Raw genomic sequence first — 26,809 nt, forward strand, 5'->3', positions numbered from 1 at the left:
GCGATTGACTCCGTGCGTTTGTGTTGTTTCCTGCTTTCGGCAAACAAGTATTGCCCATCTTTACAATTGGCTGCACCGCGCTGATGAGGTCAGTTTGCCCCCTTTGTATCCACAAATCGTTTTATTTTTGTTTTATGTCATACACACTCGATAACATTTATATATCTATATTCCGATAAGTAGTTAACAAAATTTTATTACTATAATAATTTATTTCAATTTCAGCTGAAAGCTGCTGTATGCAATGATAGACTTGAAATCGTTTATGAAGAAGCCGTCACGTTTGAAACTGACCTTCCAGAGTTTCGGACACAAGGCGGAGCCCTGATTGATAAAGTTGATTCAAGGAATGTAAAAGCACCAGTTTTGATGTGGGTTAAAGCCTTGGATATTTTGATGGATAGACTCACTGTGGCAGGGGTAGATTTCAGTAAAATTGCTTCCGTTTCAGGAACGGCACAGGTGAGGTTTATTTGAATACTCATGTAGATTTTCGGGGTAGTCACTATCAGAAATTACAACTACAGAGATGTATATACGTGGCGTACTCATGCATATTATGACGATTACAACTTTTAAAACTTGTTGAATCGTTATATCTCAAAAACGGTGGCTCGTAGGAAAAAAGTATTGATTCGTTTTTTGTAGATAATTTATTGATCTACAATTTTTGCCTGAAATATTTTTATGATAAAACTTACCGTTTTGCTGAAAATCGCAAAAAACTAATTTTTTTGACCTTTGACCTTGAATAAATTTTTTTCCATACAGGGGAAAAATAAGGAACTTTAACAATCATATTTTGAACAATCTCACTGATTTTCAGCTTGGTGGGATTTTAGGTAGCTTTTGACCGGACTATTAGGATTCGAATGGAAAGAGTTTGGTAATTTTTCGAAATTGATTTTTGCGCATTTGAGAAATTAATGTTAAACTGGTATTTTCCAACTGAAATGTTGGAGTACTGTAATGGAATAATGCTACTTCGGGCATTGGTGGGAATAGTCATTAGTACGTATTTTATTGAAAAAAAAAGAAATTGACGCTATCATTTCTATGCCTGCCTACTGCAAAACTTCAATTATTATTGCACCAAATTATCGGTAGCAATTGCCCTACAGTCTGTTTACATCCGATGATGGTCACCACGTACCAAAACGATTGCATATACAAAAAATGTACTTTATCACCATACGCAGTTTTCATAGAGAAAGATGGAGGATCGTAATTTAAAAAATAATGGAGCCAAATGGAAGTGTATAAGAAACGCATAAAAATCCTTTTTTGTATTTTGAAAAATCAATGCTCCAAAATTTTAATTTTTTGAAATATTTTGAAACGCCACACGCTGTTTTCAATTTTTTTACATATTTTGATGCAAAGTTGCAATACGCAACTTTTTTGTTATTTAACCAAACTCTCAACTTCAAGGTTTATCGAAACTCTAAAAGTGGTCCTCTCAAAAAATCCAGTCTGTATAATTAACATACTAGTATTATAATACTTGCTACCGTTTTGTTACTATTTTTATGATAATAATAATAATAATAATGAATCGTCTTTATTGGTGAAGGTACAAAATAGGCGCAGTTTAGCCAAAGGCTACTCTTACACTTAACCTAAAATGTACAGTTCCAATCAACTAAAATGATAAATAGAGAGAAAGACACGATGAAAAAAACGCATCACATAATAATAATTTATATCATAGGTATCTAGATGACATATTGTGACAAGGTAAGTAAAGGTTAAAGGTAAATTCAGGACACGGCACTCAAGTTCCTGTTGGTATTCAGGAAGTGTTTTTCAGAAAGTGTTTTTTCAGAATGATTCTTAACTCTCCTTTCGAAAGTTGCATACAATTATATAACAGTGAATTGTAGAATTTGATGGAGAGATAAGTGAACGACCTCTGAAACAGTGACGTCTTATGACGAGGGACATGCAGTTTATTTTTTGAACTTACATCCAATGAATGTAGCATAGACCTAGGAATCAGTTTATTGTAAAGTGATGTGGGAATTTTGTAACTCAATACTTTGTACACAAAATTGCAAAGATTATAATTAGTACGATTGATCATTGTCGGCCAATTTAAATCTTTGATTTTACTCGAGACATGATAGAATTTTCTTAAAGAATAGACAAGTCTACAACAGAAGTTCTGTTCTTTCTGTTTCCGATTTAAATCAAATTTACTTAAAAGATTGCTGTACACAATGTCACCATAGTTGAACCGTGATAAGACCAACGACTCAGTGAGAAGTTTCCTGATTGGTCGACTGAAAAAATATCTATTTGAATAAATCAGTTTGAGAGTCCCAAACGATTTTCTAAGAAAATTATTCAAATGCAAATCAAATTTTAAGTCAGAATAAAAAATAATACCTAGGTTTTTAATGGAATTCACAACGGGAAGTATGGTGTTCTCAATTCTAATTGTGAGATGTTGTGCGACTATAGCCCTATTCTTTTTATTACCGAAAAGCATCAAATGGCATTTATTCCTATTCAATTTTAGATTATGTTGCGCAGCTAAATTAGAAATGGTTTGTAGGTCGGAATTGATGAGGTTTTGAATAGTTCCATAGTTGTAGATGTTTAAGTTGGTATAGAATTGCGTATCATCTGCATAAGCCTGAACTTTTGAGTGCTTCATAGAATTCAAATGTCACTGGTGTAGATTATAAAGAGTAAAGGTCCTAAGATTGACCCTTGAGGCACACCAGAAGTAACATTTCGAGTTGACGCCATTTCATTATTATAATATACCGTTTGACAGCGATTCGTTAGATATGAAAATAGTAGCAAGACTAACTCATCCGAGAATCCATAATATTTCAATTTGAAACATAATAGAGAATGATTTATAGTATCAAATGCCTTCGAAAAATCTAAGGCAACTAGAGCTGTCAACTCTTCATTCTCAGAGTTTCGAATTATGTCATCTGTAACCTGAACGAGGGCTGCAGATGTACTATACCTATTTCTGAACCCGGCTTGACAATCAGGAATAATATAATTTTCATATAGATATGAACTTACTTGGTGATGAATGAGTTTTTCTAATTCTATTCTATTCTACACTACACTGACCTCCGTCCTATAGGACGGAGGTCAGTGTAGTTCACTGGGTTCGAAACTTTACTCAAAGGTCTGACAATGGCAATTTTCCATAGATTAGAAAAATAACATTTTTCTAAGCAACAATTCAAAATATGAGTGAGAAAATTATCTTTAAACGGACTACAATAGTTAATCATATTGATGGATAAACCATCAAAACCAGTGGCATTCGATTTGATAGTAGCTAAGACTTCTTTCATTTGATTAACTGAGATGAATTTTAATTTGAACACACTTTCTTGTTTTTTTAATTTTGGATATTTATTACTATTGTAGTATTCTAGGAGGTTGTTATTAATATCATCATCAATAAATACTGAAGCAAAATAATTATTGATTTCTTCAGGATTTTGCAAGGGAATTGGTAAATCAGTATTACTTTTTGTATTATTAATATTCTTTAGGTTTTTCCATAATTTTTTAGAGTCTTTAGATTGAAATAAATAGTCATAATAAGCCTTCTTCTCGCGACGAACAGATGATAGCGTAAAGTTTCGCAAATTTTTGTAGTGTTCCCAGTCAGCTTCTGATTTTGAAATTTTGAATTTTGCAGGAGCTTTGTCTCTTTCTTTCATCATTATTTCGATGGGATATGTCAGCCAGGGAGCTGGAGCTTTCGTCATACGTGCTGTCTTGACATGTACATGTTTATTAAAAATAGTTAGAATTAGTCCCGTGAAAAATTCAACTTTGTTATCAATATCATCTATTGTATAAATGTCCTGGAAAGGTGCACTTACTAAATCTGTACAAAACTGATTATAATTAAAATTCTTGAAATCCCTAAAGGTATGAATTTTGGGTTTTTGTTTGGGACAATTTTTGGTGGCGACCCAGATCGCGTATCGCGATGAGAAATGATCAATAAGTTGTATTACTAAAAATGACTAAAAAACAGAGAACAAATATAAATGTCATCAATCAACTGAAGATAAAAATCATTGTCACTTCAGCCACATTTTTTTTAACTTAACTCACATTTTGTGTATTTCCATCAAGTTTAACTTGATGGTTTAATTTTTTTACGATATCCAAAATAATGAGTTAGCAAAATATTCATTTATGATGTTTGAACAGTTTTGATTAGTTTTCTCCTACATATGGTATAATAATAAAATGAAATGGAATGAAATTATTAGTCATTACTGAGGTAAAAGATCATTTGATCCAAATTGTTATTTTATGAAGCACAAATTAAGTGAATTTCAGTCAACTTAAGAATGCTTCAGAAATCTATGCTTGAATCTCACAATGAAGTGTTACTTGAATTTTTATTATAATGATGGAATACTTCATTTCTGTTCTTTCTTTGACCATTGAAGGAACCACGTCATCCATGATTTGTAATAGTGGCAAAGATAAAAATGGAGGTGTCACAGTAATTTCGACTTTTCCTTTTTTTTAAATGAAACCAGATGTCACATCATAAATGTTTTGAAAGGTTTATGTAGTATGCATAAGATTTCAACTAGCCATGTCAGTAATGAGTTTCACTAAAATAGACTATTTTTTTTGCCTTGACTTTTTTTCATCTAATTGAGTCGCCACTTCTCTTCTCGTCTTTTAAACAAGCAGAAGGTACGTCTCGTCTATATCCCAGTTGAATTATTCCTATCAAAAACAAATTAACTTGCAGACAATTATTGCCAGTAAAACATTAAAGTGGTTACTATAGATGTTTACAATATTCGACAGATCTGATCTTATGGTGCTAATACTCTTTGCAAAAGATTTTGCTTTATTAAACCGGTTTTGTAGTATTGAAAAAATCCAAGAATCCAATATATTGCTTTGCTGACGACAGCACACTTGTCTCGTCGTTCCATTTAGATTCCAGGACATCGGCTACGGAGGCACATCTTCACCGGCAGCAGGAGGTTGCATATCATAATGAGGATCTAGAAGTGATTTCGAATTGTGGTGAAAGTAACCAGGTTCTATTCAATACCACAAAAACCGAGGTATCGGTTCTCTTCAAGAAGATAAATGTCTCCGAACCGGATATGATAATGTTAGGTCAGACAATTCCGCTTTCTGCTTCGATAAGTTTGTTGGGGGTTAAAATGGACAGCAATATGTCTTGACACAATCATTTTGCTACTAAAAAACTTGGAACACTGTACACACCAGAAAACTGTACGGACCTCAGCAATTTTTGATGCTCTATGAAGCTCAGATCAGACCTTCTTTGGAGTATTGTTCTCATGTATGGAGCTCCACCCTGAAACTGCTGGATTCCATCCAGAAAAAAGCCATCCGCCTGATTGGAGACGCGAACATCACGTGCAACCTCAATAGCCTGGAATATCCGAAAGTGTTCAAGTGACTTGGAACATTTGATTCCACCAAGAGCGGTACATATCAGAAATACGCGTTTTGAGGTTCAAATGGTTTTAAGCTCCAGCAATTGAAATCCAATATGAATCACTACTTTTGCACAGGCATCGCTCTAAAAGCGCCTTAAGGAATTTCCTGTAGTGTTTGTGTTTTGTCCTTGAAAAAAAATCCTTTCTTCAAGATACCGTGTAAAAGAAGGTTGCCATTTATTAGCACACATTTATTAACAACTCAACCATGAGCTTTCTGTGAAGAGTAGTTGCATCAGCTGGAGCAATCCTAAAATCCCCGAAGGATTTTTACGAGCAGTCCTTGGGGTCGAGAAACTTTTTCTGGTTCTGACCCGGAGCACGTTGAATACTCTTTGGTGAAGAAGTATTGGAAGTTTCATTGAGAAAACTGCTCAAGCAGTCTGTGAATATCTTTGATAAACTTCTGCTAGATGCTCATGTGATTTCCACCATCTTAAAAAAATATTGTTTGATAATGTTTCTTGTTGAATCTGTTTATAATCTGTTTTTCCGTTAACCAGATTAGAGATTAGGTAACTGGAATTACAAACTTCTAACATTCAATTGAAAAAGTATGGTTGATATATTATTAAGATGGGTTACAATGGGGGTTGATATTACTTATCATTTGGAGAACTCAAAGGTTACTCAGGAATTACTGTTTTACGAAATGAAATTGTAGACTGTCATAATGGTATACATTGAAAGCAATCAGTTTTTTGGTTCAGTTAACATATAAACTGATATGATTTCCAGCAACATGGATCTGTTTATTGGCAGAATGGGGCCAATGAAACTTTGAGAAATTTGAAGCCTAGTGAGTTTCTTCATTCCCAATTAGCCCATTGTTTCTCATTAGCCAATAGTCCTATTTGGATGGATGCCAGTACTACGAAGCAATGTAAACAGCTAGAAGATGCAGTAGGTGGTCCAACGGTGAGTGGATACTTGACAAAAATAAAATGATTTTGATCAACATTAGTCAATTAATATGATCATTCAGATTTCATTTATTTTTTTGAATGACTCATTCTGATCGAATTTTACGACTTGGAATTACATTATCTATTTACGTTGAAAATTTTATCTTTTATAAATTTCAATTTTTTTGTGGTTCCTTGATTAGAAGGTCATCAAATGATTTTGAAATGTTGTTTTTCATTTTTCAGAAACTTGCTGAAATCACAGGTTCCAGGGCATATGAAAGATTTACAGGTTCTCAGATAGCAAAAATTCATCAAACGAAACCGGATTCTTATAAAGTAACAGAGGTTGGTTTAGTAGTAGTAACTAGGTAATAGATGAATGCATGAACAAATAAATGTTGAATGTTTTTCAATATCTAGATCTAGAAGATCAGTTTTGGATAGACAAATAGGAAGTGCAAGTTAGAAATTATGTACAACAAAAATATTCAAGAATGATCTAATTCAGATTGATACCGGGTGGTACCTTCCAAAGTACAGTACTTGTTACTACAAGGTCGAATGAATGGAATGAAAAATGCCTATTCCGAAACATTTTCTATTGAAGGAAGCAAATCTAAAGAGTCAAATTCGGTTCTAGAGATATTGAGATGAAAGCAAAAGACGTAATTATCTATCTAGATTTCTGTTATTTTTGAGAACATCAAAAAACGGTAGTAGTTTTTATTTTAGATAACTCACTTTCTTTGGTTTGGCGTCATCAGATTGGGAATTGGACATTTTGTATTCATTGGTGGTCCAGTGAATACACTTTTGGCTAATGTACTCATTGTAATGGTTACATTTGGTCGACAGTTGATTTTCAAAAACTAAAAAATTAATTGGTGGGAGAAAAGAAGTATTTCATCAATCAATATAAAAAGTTGATATTCAGAGAACCGAAACAAAATATTTATTATCGCTGTTAATCTTAAGAAAAATAGAATTCGTAATTAAACGGAACTGCTAATCAATTGTGGAATTAATTTTCTTAATTTTCAAATATGACTTTGTTATTTGAAAATATCCACCATTTTGAGTGTATTTTGCCATCCTAGAGTTCGAATTCATGTAAGAAATCTGCATCAAACTAAATATTATTTTAATGCTCGCAGTGCATAATAAATTAAGGATGAATCGAGACAACAAAAGACAACCAAATATCTACAAGTTCGCTTTTATATAATTCACTCAACCATCCTAGGATTTCTTGAATTGAAAGAAACGTACCTGATAATGAAATTGATGTTATGGCTCAAATTTATATTAAACCAGGGATAGAAACAAGAACAGTAACAATAGATTATAATATATACAAGTGTCATGGTTACCACGACTATAAATATCCATTGTTTCAGAAAACCTAACATAATGATCGAAAATGAAGATTGCTATTCTATAACATGTCTCAACAGTTAATACGTGATGACAGGGATTTTACTGTCAAACACATTCACAAACTGTGATGTTCTCAATTGGAAAAACAAGCATTCACTAAACCCCAACCTTATATAGGAAGTGGGATACAGTTTCTCCTTGAACTTATGGTGCGGTATTTTGGGCAATGCAGTACTTGGACCTTATTTCACTGAAAGTAATTCAACTAGTGAAAAATACAGAGTAATTATATATTATAAATAACATTTGGATGACCTTCCGAAATGGTATCTGCATGATATTCTTCATTTTCAATAAGACTAATATAATCTACATAATTCCAGAATAGTCGAGATTATCTGGATACTACATTCTCGAATGGTTGTGTAAAATACTTACTCAAATTAAAAACGAATTCAAACAATTTCGCCTTTAATGACTTTGCTTGACAGTTATTATTTTTTCATCTGTCTAATTTTCAAACGACCTATGATATTTATCAAACAACTTATACATAGTGATGAACAATTAACTGATATAAGAAAATACAAATGAAAAAGTAACAGGTTGTAACAGGAGATCCAGTTGATTGGCCACTTAGATCTTCATATTTAAACTCATTGAATTTTTATTCCACAGTGAGCATACTTCAGTAAACATTAATAAAGAAGGCGAAAAGAAAAATCTATGTAACCTCAAATTCTGAGAAATTCTTTTCACAAATGATTAGTTTTGTCTGAATGAGTTTTATTTTTGTTATAATTTATGTGGAAACTAAAAAAAAATGTTCATGAATTACTTGATTGGGATATTTTCAAAGAAGTTGACAGAAACTAGTCACGACAAACGTAATGAAATGTCCAGGTTCGTATTCGAAAATTCCTTATATCCTCAATATGAAGAGTCAAATTACAAAAATCTAATGATGCTCAACCAACGAAAATGTGTTATCTTATGTGAAAGCTCAATATTATTTTTTGATATTCCTAAAAATAACAGAAGCAGCTACTAAAAATTGAATGGATAGTTTCTGTTTATCTGTTGTTTTCGTTTTTTACACAAATGAATAGTGCTCCTGAATGTATAAAATCCACTTAGTCGACTTCATAGTTATAAATATATTCAAAATTGAAGTATTAATCATAGAGTCGAGAACAGCAGTCAATTCAATTTTATACACTACACAACAAAGCAATGAAGTGTTTTCTCAAATTACACTAACTCATTCTGTTCCAATCAATATCAAGCATTTCGTGCTGATATTAATTCCAAATTGCATTATTCAAAACTATACCAGACAATTGAATAATTTTGATTAGAGAGAGTTGAAATAAATTTTTGTTAAAATCAGTTTTTCATGAAGGAGTTGATACTCAGACAAAATTTGGTAAAAAATCACTTTTTCATAATGGAGTTGAGGGTTTATAATATCTTCTTTGAAAAAAATGGAAAGTTTAATAAATACAATTTTGAAAAAATGTTTTTAATCGGCAATGAAAATATTTTTTTAACTAATAACAATCGCGATCATTTATTTCCTTTATATATTGTTTCTTGCTTTGCCTCATCCAATGATCTAAATTATTTTTTATTCTACTGTATTTCCATTTATTCTTGTTGAAACATGTGTTTTTTGGGATAATGTAAACACTAGATCTTGAATGTAAACAATAATTGTCGAATTCAGTGGTGTATAAAAGGGAGTTGGGAATATACGATTTAAAAAACTTCAAAAAATTTTAAATGTCTGGAAAAACAAAGGCAACTTTCCAGAAAGTGGGAATATGATTTCGAACTTCTGATTCTTTACAAAGCATTCAAACCTTTTTTTTGGATATGGATCACTTACTACAGGGCTAGATTATATCCAGAAGAGTCATCGCACCCAAATATCACAAGCCTGGAAGATGAGAACTTGTCTGTTTTTAATGAAAATTTTCACGGAAAGTCATCGATCGACTTAGTCCGCTTGATTGCCTAATTACACCCAGCTGTCCATCTCTTCGAAGGCCATATTTATACGATGTTTTTATAATGACCTGCGTTTTTTTTATAATCGAAAGCCAGAAAAACCAAGATACTGGATGAGATCATTGTTAGGAACACGAATAGATTATTGAACGGATACAATTATTTCAGATACGAAAAATGATGACATAGGAATGAAAGGTGAACTGGGATCATCGAAATTTATACCCACCATAGATTGACTCTTCAAATAAAGTATTAATGTCACATCACACCAAAACAAAATAGTGTCTGAATATTTGCTTGTTAATATCTCAGACCGTTTCCACATAGCGAATTTTGTTTACAAAAACATAGACAAAACACCGCAACCTTTCGCCTGCCGACGCGACGGGATATTTCATGATTGACAAAAACAGTCGCCCGCGACAGCAAGTCTTCAAAATGTTTCTCATTTTGACAACTAAAGTTTGTGTTTTTTCAAAAACTACATCTAAACGATTTGATCTCCACAAACTTTATTTGAAAAATATATCACATGTTTCGCTAAGACATTAGCATCACTTTTTCAAGTGATTTGAAAATCACTTGAAAAAGCTAATGTCTAGCTAATGAAATTACTATGGATCTTCATCAAGTAACGGCCGAATTAATCAGAAAATTAAAGTTTATGTTTTGTCGAAATCGTCACAGTTTTTTTGTTGTGGTTTATATCCGTTTGGTTTAAATCCGCCTTAACATACAGTAGCTTCCTCAAAAAGAATGCTCTGTATTATGTACTTGTACATTTCCATTAAAAAATCCCATGACGTATTTCATAAGTTCATGTCTACCAAATAATTTTTTATCGTGAATGGTATAAATTTTTTTATCGATAAACTAGTTATTTCATTCCACAAATGATTTACAAAATCAAATAAATGCAAATTTCTTTCCCTAATGTAATAATGATGTAACTATATTTTTCTCTTCAATACAGATAATTCTTAATTTTTTTATCACACACATTTTGCAATAGTAAATTTGACATTGTTTATTTTTCAGAGAATTTCCCTAATCAGTAGCTTCCTGTGTTCACTTTTCTTGGGCAAAGTAGCACCAATTGATTTTTCAGATGGTTCTGGAATGAATTTAATGGATATTCATACAAAAAAATGGGACGAAACTTTACTCAACGCTTGTGCACCAAATCTTGCAGAAAAACTAGGAGAACCTGTACCGTCATATTCTAATGTAGGGTCCATATCAAATTATTATGTCGAACGGTATAACTTCAACCCAAATTGTAGAGTCATTGCACATACTGGTGACAATCCGGCGTCATTGATTGGTAAGTTAATTTCAAGTAATACTAGCAACGCTTTTCGTTGCTCACGCCAATTGATTGATTTTTGTATGCAAATTTTTGATACTTTGTGTTTTGGTAATGAAATGCAGCCCATTTTACTTGCTGATAATGTAGCTTTTCATATGAGACACTATTTTTGAAATCAGTATAGTAGCTTTCGAAATTATCCGTAAGCCGAATCCATGCGCTTGGCAAACCTGAACTTGCCGTCACAAAACCAAACGTGTGAATATGATGTTTGACTTACTTTTTGAGGGTCTGCAGACGCTTGTAGCCGATTCGAACAAGTGTCGAAACGGAATTTGCCGAAAGCTCCTGCATGTTTGTGCACTGACAGGGAACATATGAGCGTTGTGGTCCGATGAAGATATTTTAATCCTCCTGGAATCTTATCAGATAGAACCTTGCATTTTCCCGGAACTTTATGACCGAGACAAGTTCGCATTCGTTCTGTTTGCCAATGCAACTTGTGGATGGCGATGGTTGATACCTCAAATTCAGCCAAACATTTGTAGAGGTTTGAAGTTTGTGGCAAAAGCATCACCTGATCTGTAGTCGGCTTCACAAATAAACAAACAATATTTTTTCTATATAATATTAGTTTAGGTTCAGATGCATTTCTTGTGTTATATTCAGAAACTCATCCATTTCAGTGAGTATTGAACCTAACCAATCACGGATGTATCTCGTGAATTGTGAGCATGGGATACACCACTGTAATATTTTTACTTTTAGTTCTTCACAAATGTTACGTGATGTTTCATTTTTTCCTATGTGAGTCGGGTATGGCCTAATCGAAGTCTTGCTTGTTTAGTTTATCGATTACTTCTCTGGCACCGGTGCCGGCTGCTTCATTCGCAAGTGTCCTTAATGCTTGGTCTTAGCAGCTTCGTTATAGAATCATCTAAAAGAACAATTCGTTCAGGCCAGTCTCGACACCCTACACAGTAGGTTAATGGACTGACACCTATCAGAAAACAACTACTCCCCTGGCTAATACCATGTCTTCAACAGTCTGCAAAAAAATATATAGGTATAAAAACTTTTAAAAACTGATTAATGCAAGCCTGGACCCATATCCCACTCAATCTGACTCACTAATTCGAAAAGTCAAACTTCAACTCTTAAGTCTTCATGTCATCTCCTGAAAAAATCATAGAAGAGTTTCTGTTCAAGATGTAATGTCACAATTAGAAAACGTTATTTCTTAGATTCTATCGAACAAAATTTATTCAACAGCCGAGAGAATCTAACTCTGTATGTGTAGATTTTGATGACTACACAAGGTTTTTTTTAAGTTTCAATCAGGACATAATGAATTGTGATTTATGTTAACTCAGCAATGTATGTATTTTAGATAAAAGAAGATCATTTACACCTACTAATATACCCCTGAAAAATAATTAAAAATAGATTATTGAGTAGTTGAAAAAGTGTGTATTTTATGAGGGATTATATTTTTGACATTCTACTTTGAAAACGTGTGCTTGAATTTCAACGTTCTCCAGATCATGTTCAGATAACTGTTATTGATGCATGATTTCGTTTTTAGAATGTAACAATATCGATCGTTTTTGATGCGAAGTGTGGAAAATAAATTAGAGCTTGTTACTTCTGTTTGGCTTTCGCATTACAATTGTTATCATTATCACTGTCATTGTCTAGAAGGAGTAGTCTTAGTATCCTTTCAATGTTCTAATCAGTCGATGATAAATAGTTTTAGCAAAAATATTCATGATAAATATACGCTAAAGGTTACCAAATCTGTTTTTATTCTACAGGAATGAAGCTGAATGAGGGGTGGGTGGCTGTCAGTTTAGGAACTAGCGACACATTGTTTTTGTGGTTAACAGAACCAAAAGTAGTGGTGGACGGGCATGTTCTCTGCAATCCAGTGGATGAAAATTCTTACATGGCTCTTCTTTGGTAAGTATAGGAATCCTCACTTTCTTAAAATGGGAAATTTTTCATCAAAACGATACTGTATTTTCACAATTATAAGCTATTGTTCAAATTGCAATGTTCGGACGTCATTAATTTATGCATGCGATATAACTCCACAGACACAAACTAATGAAAATGAAACGTTGTGACTATTGTTCCGAGCAACTTTTTAATACAGGAGTGCTGACAAAATTCGTCAGCACTTAATTATTATGTGAAAATGTGACCCATTGTACATCCTCCCGAGGAGTTGTCGTACTAGGTCTTCGTCCATCCTATCGTTTCCAGGAAGGTGGACAGGTCACCTTTATATCGGTAGGTGTAGGCCAAGACTCGCCGAACACACACTCCCTTTGGCAAACTTGAGGTATCTCACGGCGGCCTCGTCGAAGGTTTTGGAAGGTGCAGCGACATTACTGTCGTTGTGCAACTTCTTCAACCTTCCTGGGGTTCCCCTAGTGGAGGTGTTCCAGTGAGGGCGCTTTCCTGCAGGGGCAGCCGGTTCCTTGCCTTTACTCAAGGCGCCTGCCGCAGGAAGTGCCCTTGCTGTTGGAGGTGGAGTGGGTGAGGGGGAGGGTGCACTTATAGTGGCTGATACTCCTGCCTCTTTCTCTCTCTTTCTCCTTTTGGCCTCGGCGCCGCAAATGCGCCGCCTTTGTATTACATCACGAGGTGATCTACTATGTCCAGCCTCATTCCGAGCCGTAGATTGGGGTGAACATTTCTGTTCATCCCCAGCCACCACCATAGATTGAGGTGACCACTTTTGTCCAGCCGCGGGATTGTTTTTTGTTGTGTCTGTTTGTTTCATATATGTGTATTCCCACGAGTAACAAGGGAAGAGTTGGTCACCTCTGGCAGAGCCTTGCATTACCAGAGGAAGGCTGATTACAATGAGGTTTCGACCAGTTCCCCAAGGGGATCGTTCGTAACGGCATATCACCCTGCGGCCGTTCAGCTGTTGGCACGATATCTCACACCTTAGCTTGGGTAGGCTGGTCCACGGTGGCATGTTTTGCAAAGGCTTTTGAGGAGTTTTAGTTCCCCTCACCCTACTTATTTCTGCCACTGACCAGAAGTCCGACGATCCCGTCCGTAAGGCCACATATTGGCTTCCCGGAAAGGACCTTCAGACCGTTCCCCTATCCGCCACCTGGGGACGCGCCCGATAGGTAGCCCAACCCACGGGGTAGATATATGTTATCGAGGACTTTAATTTAGAACTATTCAAGATAAACAAAAACAATCTGACGGTACATTATCTTCATGTAACTTCGTGTTAGGAATCACACGATAAAAGGTAAGACCTCGTTAATCCTTAGCTCGCACAAGTTTCGACTTCTGAGGGAGCAACAATTTTTCCGACTCAACCTAGTACGTTATATTGTGATCAAAATTACACAAAAACTTTGTAAATTGTAGCCTATATGTTATTCTGATGTATAAGCTGTATTTATATAAAGTTTCATCTGCATATGTTCAGTCATTTAGGCGTGAAAGAGCCACAAACATACCTACATTCATCTATCCTCACAAACTTTCACAATTATTATATTAGTATAGATTGTTACCGTAGAAACTTTTCAATAAGCAACATGTATTTGTGATGCACTGTTTGGAACCTTTGGTGTAGCAATAAATATTATTGGAGTTTTATCCCAACCGTTGTTTTAACACATCGACACGTGTTTCGATCACCAAGTGATCATCTTCAAGAGAAATATTAAACTGAATATGAAAATAGTCGCTTGGTGATCGAAACACGTGTCGAGGTGTTAAAATACATGTTTTGTGTTGGGATAAAACTCCAGTAATATTGAAACCACATGTAAACAAAGTAAGCTGTCAAACGATTCGAAAATCAGAGGAATAGCCAACAACTCACGTTTGGTCAGCTATCTCTTTTCGATATACGAGTACTAAATGGGAGCTCTTCTTGATTGATTGCAAACATTAACTGTTTTTTCTTTCGTATTTTGTTGAGGTCGCTTGTGCATTCTTCAATAGTTCAACTTTTCTACAGTTCTACAGAGAACGATATGACCACAACTCTATCACTGAGTTGAAGCAATAGACATATATCAAAATTGCAGAAATAACTTCATTCCGATATTTGTATAAGGATGAGCATGAGGTCTCCTTCGAGAGTATTTAGGATCTAGGACTTTTCTCATTTCGAATGTGAAATTTGAAGGTTTGAAAGTTTGAATAAGTTTACAAATAATCATTTGAATTATTTCTTCTGCTGAATTTGACTCCGTAAGAAATTCGTATTTATACTGAGATCAACGAAACTCTACTATGGCAATTTTTTCCAGTTGATCATGACATGTAAATTCTCATTAGTCGGAGTTTCTCAAATATTGTTTACTATTGATATAAAAAATGAAATGATATTAGAAAAGTATTGATATTTTTCACCTTAACTTCAGTAAAGTAGTTTTTTCTCTTCGGAACCAATTCCCAATAAGATAGAATCGACCACGTTATCACTTTCTGTCAATTTTTCGAATCATTTTTGAATACACTTACTTGATGAAGATCCGTAGTAATTTCATAGACTACACCTTATGTTTTAACCTACAAACTTTATTTTAAAAAATATATGTTTCGCTTTTTCATAGTGATATATTTTTGAAATTAAAGTTTGCGAAGATTAAATCGTAAGGTGTAGTTTATGATAAAACGTTTATTCTAGTTGACCATATATTTGGAGAAATAAATGGGTGAACCAAACTTACCTAGTTACCGGACTCATTTTGTCAAGTGAAAAAAAATTGAATTTTGAAAATATTCATCGTCATGAATATTTTCAATTTAATGAACAGTACTTCTTTTGAGACACCTGTTTAATGATTATTTACCTAATTTAGTTTCAAAAATGGTTCACTGACGAGAGAAAGAATACGAAACACTTGTGCTGATGGATCATGGGATATCTTCAACCAATTGTTAGAGAGCACGCCAAGAGGAAATTTCGGAAATTTAGGATTGTATTACGACATTCAAGAAATTATACCATTCCTTCAGGGAGATTATAGATACAATAAAGCGGGAAATGTATGTAAATTCACAAGTTTAGAGGTTGAGGTGAGGGCATGCATCGAGGGTCAATGCTTGCGTAATAGGGCGTATGCTGAGGATTTCGGATTCCAAGTTGGTGAGTAGGGTAAAGTATCTTAGAAGTAAGAAACTGAACCATATTTTTTGTTTGCAGATAAGAATACTAAGATATTAGCAACAGGCGGAGCTTCGCAAAATAAGGCCATTCTACAAGTAATGGCTGATGTTTTCAATGCCCCTGTCTATGTGCAGGTAGGTACAATTTCTGTTCATTTGATGACGTTTAGCATTTTCAAAAAAATATAATGTGAATTCATTCTCACGATGAAATTCATCTACGGGTGTATCTACTTGGAATTGAAAACAAAAATTCACCAATTTTTATAATGTTTTAAAGATTTCCAGTAGCATGTATATTCTCCAAAAAGTACGACTAAGATAATAAGGCTATCAAATGAAACTCATAATATATAACAGTTTTTACTGTATACCACCTTATATTTCCTAACTGCTTCTTCATTTCCAATATCGATTAGATTTGATTTTTGACAATTCATTTCATTTTACATCTCAAAATCTGGACTTTTTAATTTTCTATCAATGTACATCATTCTTGTGAAAAAATAAACAGTAGAAGAAAAGAATGGGGCAAAACTGGATAGCTAACATATGAAAGTTTCTGGGGGAGAACTTTCTTCATTTGAGCATGGTCAATTACTGTCAAAAGAATCAAAATATATTGTGTTATCCTATCCTAAGTAGATAATTTCAAAAATGTTCAATTCATATCTTTTATAATAATTATTATTCACCACCCCCATAGGTGGAGTAATACCTGGTGCCGATGTTACTACTCGTATTATAGAAAAATGACCAAATAGCAATTTTGTTTGAAAACAATATTATGAATTGTAGTTGAACAGATTTTATACTCACAAAGTTATTATAAAGTTCATCTGCATTTTTGCAACCATCATAGGTCAACCACCCGGTTCTGCCACACCTAGTCTACCCAGTTTCACCATATGTACTGCTAGTTTTCATTTAAAATACCTATGATATGCTTTCTATGCAGTAGACAAATGCAATATTTTCTTAGTGAAAATAATTGACTTAAGACATAGTGAAAGATGATATGATCACTGATACAGCACTGGAACTTCAATAACAGCCACAAAATTGGAGAACTAATTCAGTAGAGTGTTTGAAAAAACACAACTAGCGCGACGGGACTCAGTTCATTCACTAGCCGTTAAAAAGTGAAACTTGTCAAACCAAAACAGATATTTGAAAATATTTGAATGAAAAGGGATAGAAAAAGGTGCGACAGCCTCAAACCCAGCCTGCAACGTTCCTACGATAAAGGCAATTCCCGATATTTTGTTTCGCGTTGATGATATCGATGATGATGATATCGGACTTCTAAAACAAGTCCGATTTTCAAATAATGAATTTTATTATTTCTCGTGCTTCTTTCATTCGGAACCATTATTTGAAAATCGGACTTGAATATGAAAATTACAAAAAAATCAAATTTCGAAGTTATAGTTAAAAATTCGGTATACCTATATATATATGTAGGATATCTATAACGTGAAGCAAAATATCGAGATTTTCCTATTTTCGTGGGGCATTGCGAAGAGTGTGGCCCATAAAAGTCTACGCTTGTACCGAAAATCAAATCTCTGCTTTCAAAAATGAGTGAAATACAGGGGTGTCTTTATCAAAAGTGTGTCACACTGTATGAATTTAAGAATTTAATGTTCATTGATTTTAGTTCATTCGAAATAGAGATTAGAATTTTTAGTTGGAAGATGTAAACACGAATTCTTATTTTTATTATTTATTCCAACACTTATAAAATCAAAACATTTTGGTGAATCAATGAACTACGTTACCTACGAGAAAGCATTGAGATCGAGTTCATGCCGAAACACATATTTTATCTTCATTTCAGAAGTAGAAAGAAAACTTTCATGATTTTTGTTCATTTTTAAAGTATGAGAAAACAATTGATTAATTGTTTCGGTGTGAATATGAAATGTAATTGACTCATAACTTTTTGAGAAGCAAATGTATTTGACGCATTTCTTATTTTTTTTTTCAACAGGAAGCGGCCAATTCAGCCGTGTTCGGGTCAGCGTATCAAGCAAAACACGGCCTCCTCTATGAAAATTCCAAAACCTATTCGGAAATTACAAAAACAGTTCCAGAACCGATATTGGCTTGTGTGCCCTACAAAGATGCTGCTGAAATCTACGATCCAATGGTGGAGAGATACAAAAATGTTATTAGGGAGCTAACGAAAAAATGAGATTCATTTGAAAGAACTTAACAGACTTGCAATACTTATATGCTGTGATAGTATGAACCAATCCATTTGTTTTCTCACTATAAGATTCTAATAATGCAAACGATATATTGAAATAGCCTTCCATTGTAACAAAGTTCATTGATAACAATAAAAAAACTATACCCGTTACATTTCAGGATCACAATATCAAAGACCCCATGTAGTTTATGCTATCGAACAGCAACCGATCAGTAGTTGTTATCCGAATAGAAGAAATACACATGGGCCGAAAAGGCCCAGGCCTAAAAAAGAAGACGTGTTTAATTGTTCAATCTTCAAGAGCCACACAATCATTCCAGCGCAGCTTTGATATTTCGATACACTTCTGTAGAACAATGTATCTTTTGCCTCAAAATAGGCCGTTTCAGTAATAACCTCTTTATATTCGAGCGAAATATCTTACCGGTGAACATTTTTTGAGGTCTGAAAACAGCCAGTAGTCGCTGGGAGCCAAATCTGGCGAATAAGGTGGGGAGCAATTAGAATTTCAATTTATGTAGTTTTGCCATTGTTTTGATTGACTTGTGACACGGTGCATTGTCTTGATGAAACAAAATTTTTTCTTCGCCATATGCGGTCGTTTCTCTGCAATTTCGGTCTTCAAACACTCAACTAACGCTATATAATATTCACTGATGATGGTATTTCCCTTCTAAAGATACTCGCAACTTCACTTTTCGATCATTCATAACGCTTTTGTGATTTGTTTTAATGTTTTCTGGTGTTACTGCCTCATTTGGACGATCACTGCATTCTGCATCATCGGTGTCTCTAAGACCACGTTTGAAGTCAGCAAACCAATGTTTTAAAGTGTATCGTGATGCGCCACAAGTATATCGTATCCATACATAATATAACGTTAGAGCGCGCCCCGACACGGATCTGGAGAACGCCACACACCAGCTGCAGCGGGCGATCATCCCAACGATGAAAAGAAGCGTACGGGAAGTCCTAGCCCTACGCTTCAACTTCCAAGAGCAGCTCCCACCGGAAACGGCGGAGTTGATCAGAATAAGAAGACGCCTGAAAAGACGATACCAAAGGACACGAGCACCCTTAGACAAAAGGTGCATGCAAAGTGCCAACAGGATACTGAAAGAAGAATTGGAAGCTATTCGAGATAGAAAATGGACTACCCGAACTGAATACGGAAAACCAGTCTGCATAGAGAATGCAAAAAATACTCATATATACTCAATACTCAATAAAGAAATATAGTGGAAAATAGACAAAAGTGTGTTTTTGTAGTGTATCCTCAGTGAACATGAATTTCCACAAAATAAACAAGTCGTCAATCGAAGAAGAAGAAAAAATACTCAGAACGGGACCTCGACAGCCATGCCCGCCAATACACGCCGAGCAAGGAATCGTCTACACTGACCAGGCGGAAGAATTCGCGGAAAACTTCGAAAGGCAGTGCAGAGAGAACGTCATCCCGTTCACGGACGAGGTAGACGAAACAGAGAGACAGGTGGAAGGACCGGTACGAAGGATAAGACAACGAACGGATAACGCGCAACCCCTGTCCCCGACATCTCCCGAAGAAGTGAAAGACGTCTATCCACTCGGAAAGCACCAGGCCCGGACCATATAATAAACCGGGCACTAAAATTCCTACCGCGCAAAGCAGCTATAACCACCATCATAAATGCTATCTCAGATTGCAGCACTTCCCGTACGCGTTCAAAGAGGCAACGGTTATTCACATGCCGAAGCCCAAGAAGAACCGCCTGTTTCCAGATAATCACAGGCCAATTATCTTACTGCCTTCCATAAGCAAAGTGGCCGAGCGTGTCATCTTGAAGAGACTCGAAGAACAAACCATACTCCGAATTCAAATGAGCATCCTTTGATGAAAGTTGTTTAAGGATGTACAGAATGGGATCAATCACAAACGAATGATTCATAAAAAGGGGTTTTGGTTTCAGTGTATTTACGTGCTGAATATTTCTTAGCAGTTAGGTGTGTTGTAATATTTCCAGTGGGTCACAACGTTTTCCTATATTCTTGATAACCAAAGTTGATACGAAAGGAAATTTTCCGACGATACAGAATTGGATAGCGAGATAGTACGATATACGTCTACCTCTCATGAGAAAGGCAAAAAATGTGGCATATAATTTTTTCAGATGAAAAAGTAATTGACGGTCGGTAACTACCTGAAACTAGTACACCACTAGCATAGGTTCACGATTTAATTACATACCGATACGTCAGAAAATGTGCAATGGTCCATCTCAGAAGAGGGCGATGCGGGGACTACAGAGAGGATCTGCAGCTCGTAGATGGAAACATCCTACATCCTACTTACCTCTGGGTGGAACAACGCCACTCACAAGAGGAAACAGCAGTGAAGAACTCTCTCCGCGGCAAGTATCAGCACAAACTTCGACAGATCTGGTCATCGGAACTGTCGGGGAAAAATAAAGTTGTTGTAACAAATATGCTTGCCGTTCCAATCTTATTCTACTCGTTTGGAGTAGTGAAATGGACTCGGGAGGGGCTGTATCAACTCGACGTAAAGACCCGAGAAATGATGCATCCCTATAGGAGTTTGCACACCAAATCGTCCGTTCCATGGTTGTAATAATAATAATGATAATAATAATAATTGCTGAGATTGCATGCTCTGTGGTGTGAAACACATCCGGAGTATGCCGCCTTTTCCGCCAAAAATCTTAGGGATTACGTATCCTATCTTTGGCGGCAGGGCTATATAGCTCCTCCCCAGTCTGCTAACGAAGTGGTAGAAGTGGCAGTTCTACCACCCGTTGGCACGGCTAGAGAGGAGACTCGCACCATACCACCAATGGAGACGACAATCAGAACACGCAGGGCGCTCCACAGAATTAGGCCCCTGAAGCCACAAGAACTGGCTTGTTTTGATGCGGAGGTTCATAGTGTTCTAACAGAAGAGGCTGACATCTGGCAAATCAACACCGCCGTGTATAACGTCGTCCAATCGCTTTCCGAATCGGAAGGACGAAATCCCGGCCTTGCGGTTCGGAAGATTGAACGGCGTGTACACAAGATGGAGGCTAAGATCACGTCGGCGAGACAACACGCGTCTCGTATCCAATGTGTGATGGACTACAGGGCGGACTGCTAGGCCTTTCACGCCCGCAGTGCCGCCAAACTACGACATATCCATCACACTTTAGGTCAAGGCGTGCTGCTGACCACCAAACAGCACTGCCTTGAAAGGATACGAATGCTAGTGGCTACTAAGAAGTTACTAGTGAGGCGAGCGAGAAGTATCGCGGAAAATCTTAGGTTCCGCGAGAAACCTTCTCGCTTATTCCAAGAGCCTCCACGAGTTGTGGATAATCCGCCGACTGCTGATCAGGTGGAATCCTTCTGGAAGGATATCTATGAACACCCGCAGCCACTCAACTTAGACACTTCAGCCCTAGCGCAGTTCGAAGCTTTCAACAGAGAGCTTCGACAGCCTGAGCTCAATGAACTGCGCAACCCGATAACCCCGGATGACGTTCGAAGAGCCCTTGTTGGTTCCAAGAACTTTGCTGCTCCAGGCCCAGATGGGCTGAACACTTATTGGTGGAAAAAACTACCAAGTACCCACCGCCATCTGGCCAGAGTTTTCAACTTATGGCTGGACGGAGAGCAGCCGATTCCGGATTGGTTTGTCGAGGGGCGGACCGTTCTCATCCCCAAAAGCGGAGATTTGTCGATTCCTAAGAATTACAGACCGATAACATGCTTGAATTCGTGTTATAAGTTGTTTACAAGCATCTTATACACACGAATACTCACCGCAGTTGACCGAGTGTTCGAACGGATATATGAGCAGAGAGGGTCGAAGAGAGGAGTCGCTGGATGTAAAGAGAACCTGCTCATCGATAGATGTGTAACGCAGGACTCGATACAATATAAGCGTAACCTCTCTATGGCCTGGATATATTACCGTAAGGCATTTGATACAATTTCGCATGAGCTCATCTTGCATTTGCTCAGATGCCTTGTGGTACCCGACAACATAGTGAAATGCATTGAACAACTGATACCACTTTGGCGAACTCGCTTCACCATAACATCTGGTCAAGCAAGAGTCCAAACAGGGTGGGTTACTTTCAGAAGAGGTGTATTTCAGGGTGATTCCCTCAGTCCCCTTCTATTCTGCATCTCACTATTGCCATTATCCGTTGCGCTCAGAAACACTCGAGGGTATAACTGTGGCACCCCCGGAAACCGGAGGCACAAGGTCACCCATCTGTTTTATATGGATGATCTTAAACTTTATGCCTCTGGAGAGAAGGATCTCCATCAGTCCTTGAGGGTGGTGGAAGAGTACACGCATGCTATCGGTATGAAATTCGGGATAGACAAATGTGCAATGGTTCATCTCAAAAGAGGACGATGCGGGGACTACGGAGAGGATGTGCAGCTCGTAGATGGAAGCATCCTACACCATCTGGATGCCGGAGAGACGTACACTTACCTCGGGGTGGAACAACGCCACTCACAAGAGGTAACTGCAGTGAAAAACTCTCTCCGCGGCAAGTATCAGCACAAACTTCGACAGATCTGGTCATCGGAGCTGTCGGGGAAGAACAAAGTTGCTGCAACAAATATGCTTGCCGTTCCAATCTTACTCTACTTGTTTGGTAGTGAAGTGGACTCGGGAGGAACTGTATCCACTCGACGTAAGGACCCGAAAAATGATGCATCTCTATAGGAGTTTGCATCCCGAATCGTCCGTTCCACGGTTGTACTTCCCCCGACAACAGGGAGGTCGTGGACTTTTGAGTTTGAAGTGTTTACATGACAGAATGGTACTGGATACAGCCTGTAAAGTCGTCAGGAGTTCGGATCCCCTTCTCTGCATGGTCCGTGATCATGAGAGAGCAGGAATTGGAGCATTTCTCTTTAGGGCAGCTGCCTGAGCAGCTGATGAACTCGGTTTAGTTTTCGACACTGAATGAGGTGACCAATCTCTGTCACCGAGTTGGAACCCGTTTAGCAAAAAGCTCATATAAAAGACGTAGATCATCTTACTTCTGCGGAAACACAAGGATAAGCCAATGCATGGGGTCTTCTTCAATAACATTGAAGACATTGGCTTTCCTGCCTTTCGCTTTCCTCAGGTCGAGTGGGCTGATGTCGAAAACTGCGGAGTTCATCTTGGCTTGCCAGAATGGTGTCTTCAACACCTTAGTCTACCGCAGTCGCGTGATGGGTATAAAGGTTCCTGACACTAGGTGCAGGGCCTGTCGCGAGGCGCCCGAGACCCTAATGCACTTTCTATCGGCATGTCTAGCATATGCGGTCTCGGCCTATATCCATCGACATAACCATCTACGGTACGCTTACGGTATTGACGAGACATCGGTGTTGCCCTACGCTTTGGGAGATATTAAATACATTGTGGGGAACAAGAAGTGCCGAATTTATTAGAATCATTCGTTCATCACCCTCAGGCTCATAGAAGCTGATAAGCCTGATGTGGCCCTTCTCGACCACCAGAGCAAAACGATATTTATCGTGGAGTTTTCAGCTCCTGGCGAGACGAATATCGTCGGAAAAGAGGAGGAAATACGGATAAAATATCGAAATTTTCTGTTCCAACTCGGCAGACTCTATCCAAACCACACTGTGAATATGGTTGTTCTGATTATTAGAGTTCTTGGTGGAAGGATCCATCTCTACTCTCGAATCTTAAAATATTATACCGGCTTGCCACATCAAGGCAGAAATCTAAGCCGGACAGATTGCAGAAGGCTGTCATTCTTGGCTCACTGCGCTTGCTCAGAGCACATGCTTTTCGGACCCAATGACCACTTACCCCACGGTGTGGGAAGAAGTCGTTGGTTGATAATGCTGGCGCGCCCTCCCGAATGGATCGGGGCTCCGGGGGATAGGGCCTGACCAGCACATACTACGGTAAAAAAATGGACTTTATTCATCTAAAAAAAAAAGAAATGTGGACACAAGTAATAAAAGTAAATTAGACGAACAGGCGGATTATCAGCGTAAGCTGCTTTTCAAATCAATCTCACAAAAATATACGTACACTTAAAAATAACAGTAATATGAAAACAAGTTTATAATGAAAGATAAATCTACCAACACAATAATACAAGCTTAATTAAAATGAGTAACAAAAAGAGCTTAGCTATCGACATACACAGCACCAATTACTGGGATTTAAGCGTTTTTTAAATGTCATTATCGTGTAGAGTCTGAGATTACTGGGCAATTTATTATACAGTTCAGAGAAAATATAGGAAAAACTACGAGTGAAAAGTGCCGAGCTGTGTTTGAGAATGACCAAGACACACCATTTCGAGCATAAAATCTGCTAGTCTCTAAAAAGCTAACAAGTCAGGTTGTTTTGTTGGAAGTAATTTATGTATGTTGGTAAGGATATGTATAGTGCGTAGTTTTTCAAGCCTCAACCATCCGGAGTCATCAAACCTACTACTGATGTGATCAAATTTACGTATATCGAAGGAAAATCTCAAACAAGAGTTTTGAATTCTTTGGAGGCGAAGAGAGTCGTGTTGAGTAAGTGCAGCTCTATATACGAGTATGCAATCGCAATATGATGATTGAAAAAAAAAATTAAAGTTTCGCAAAGCGAAGAGAAAAAATTGTCCGAGAATGTTATAAGATGATTCACAAAGATAACTGATATGTTTAGAAAATCCCAAATCGGAGTCAATCCACAAAAACAAAGTTTTTACTTTCAGAAGTGAAGGGCAAGGCAATATCATTTATGTGGATCTTAATGAGGCTGGAAGTCAGTCTCCTTTTGGATTTGGGTCCAAATAACATACATGATGATTTTTTTGCCAGTTTTAAGTTATGTATGCAGCGAATTGAGATCTTCATTTATGAGTTCTTATGGTTCCAGGTTGCCTTCCGAAAAAGATAGGTAAATTTAAGAATCATCAGCGTAGTGATGAATAGTGCAAAATTTTATTTTTTCATCTGAGATATAAATGACAAATAAAAAGAGTTCCAACCTTGTGGAATCATAATTTTGGTATTCATAACTGCTGATTTGGATTGATCAAGGCTGATACACTGAGTTCGGTTTTCCAAAAAGTTTTCAATAAGATCTACAGCACATTTATCCAAACCAAAGTGGATGAGTTTATTGCATGAAAGACTGCGGTCTAAGGTATCATAAGCTTTACTCAAGTCTAATAAAACTCGGTCGCTTTGAAAATATCATCAGTTATGGAGAGGAGAGCGAAAGTAGTACTATGTTGGGAACGAAACCCAGAGTGAACGTTGGTTATGATATTGTAAAAACTGACAAATTCCATCATCTGATCTTTGAGAATCAGTTCAAGCATTTTAGATAAGGAATTTAAGATACTAATGGGCCTAAGATGAGGATACTATGTCGGAAAGTTACACTTGGCCAAGGAAATCACAAGTGCATGTTTCCAAAGGGAAGGAAAACTCGAGGTCGTGATACATGAATTTAGTATAAAGGTGATGTATTCCAACAGATGTGCGTTTCTAGAAAATAAATCATTCGACGTGAGATACTGTCCGAACTTACAGCGTTGCTTCTGATTTCATTTAGAAACTAGAGAAAAATGCATCGATTGTTGTTCCATGTCTTGTGGATGGCTCATTTCGGTAATTATTCATTTGTACTTCTGATTTATCTTGTAGAAAGTTTACCAAGAGCTGTCCATTTTCGGACGCAAAATTAACACTGAAATCTCCTGCTAAAATCAGTGGCAACTTATGATAGTTTTTCCTAATTACACATAGCCTACTCAACCGTAAATGTGCGCTCGCACCTCTCTCTCGTGCCCCTACAGTAATATACGGTACGTACCTCTCTCTCATTCTCTTTCTATTTTCACTTATCCCTCCCTCTCAACTTTTGTTCGTTTCGCCCGATCACACTTTTCGTAACGCTCTCGTCACGCATTCACCAGCTCACTCCCCAAGTCAAGCGCGAGTAGTTTTACTTCACTAAAATCAACTGCTTGAACACTTATTGCTTTCAATACAACAGAATAGTTTAACTTCTCCTAAAGGTTCATTTCAAAATTTTCTCTACCACAGGAAATCTAACTTTATATTCTTCAAGATATATGAACAGGGAAAACGTTTAGTTCAGCGTCTGTATATAGCTCAAATTCTACATTTTTACCTTCACATTTTTTTCAAATATTCTTCTTCAACGTCCACACTTTGCTCTTGCACTTCATATTGGTTTTCATTGTTGAATTTATCAGTTTGTTCACTAAACGTAGATCCTGTCAAATTTATAGTTTTTTGAAAACTGATCATATTAATAGTGGCTAAAAATATGTTCGTCAGTTATCGA

The 26,809-nt window shown here is 36.7% G+C and overlaps 1 protein-coding gene across 1 annotated transcript in view; it reads left to right on the forward strand.

Annotated features, from left to right (window-relative positions):
* The window catches only part of LOC111518295 (xylulose kinase), a 28,925-nt gene extending 10,304 nt beyond the window's left edge, over nt 1–18,621 (forward strand). The window contains exons 2-9 of the mRNA XM_074172917.1: nt 226–462; nt 6,231–6,410; nt 6,644–6,745; nt 10,829–11,114; nt 12,914–13,058; nt 15,950–16,236; nt 16,294–16,391; nt 18,250–18,621. Of these exons, the coding sequence (XP_074029018.1) occupies nt 226–462; nt 6,231–6,410; nt 6,644–6,745; nt 10,829–11,114; nt 12,914–13,058; nt 15,950–16,236; nt 16,294–16,391; nt 18,250–18,453 (1,539 nt within the window). The 3' untranslated portion in view covers nt 18,454–18,621. The remainder of the gene's footprint in view (nt 1–225; nt 463–6,230; nt 6,411–6,643; nt 6,746–10,828; nt 11,115–12,913; nt 13,059–15,949; nt 16,237–16,293; nt 16,392–18,249) is intronic.
* The last annotated feature ends 8,188 nt before the right edge of the window (nt 18,622–26,809 follow it).

This window comes from Leptinotarsa decemlineata, unplaced genomic scaffold (assembly GCF_025532065.1).
Source record: "Leptinotarsa decemlineata unplaced genomic scaffold, Ldec_3_MD MMD2_tig00000199_RagTag_RagTag, whole genome shotgun sequence".
Classification (NCBI taxonomy): domain Eukaryota; kingdom Metazoa; phylum Arthropoda; class Insecta; order Coleoptera; family Chrysomelidae; genus Leptinotarsa; species Leptinotarsa decemlineata.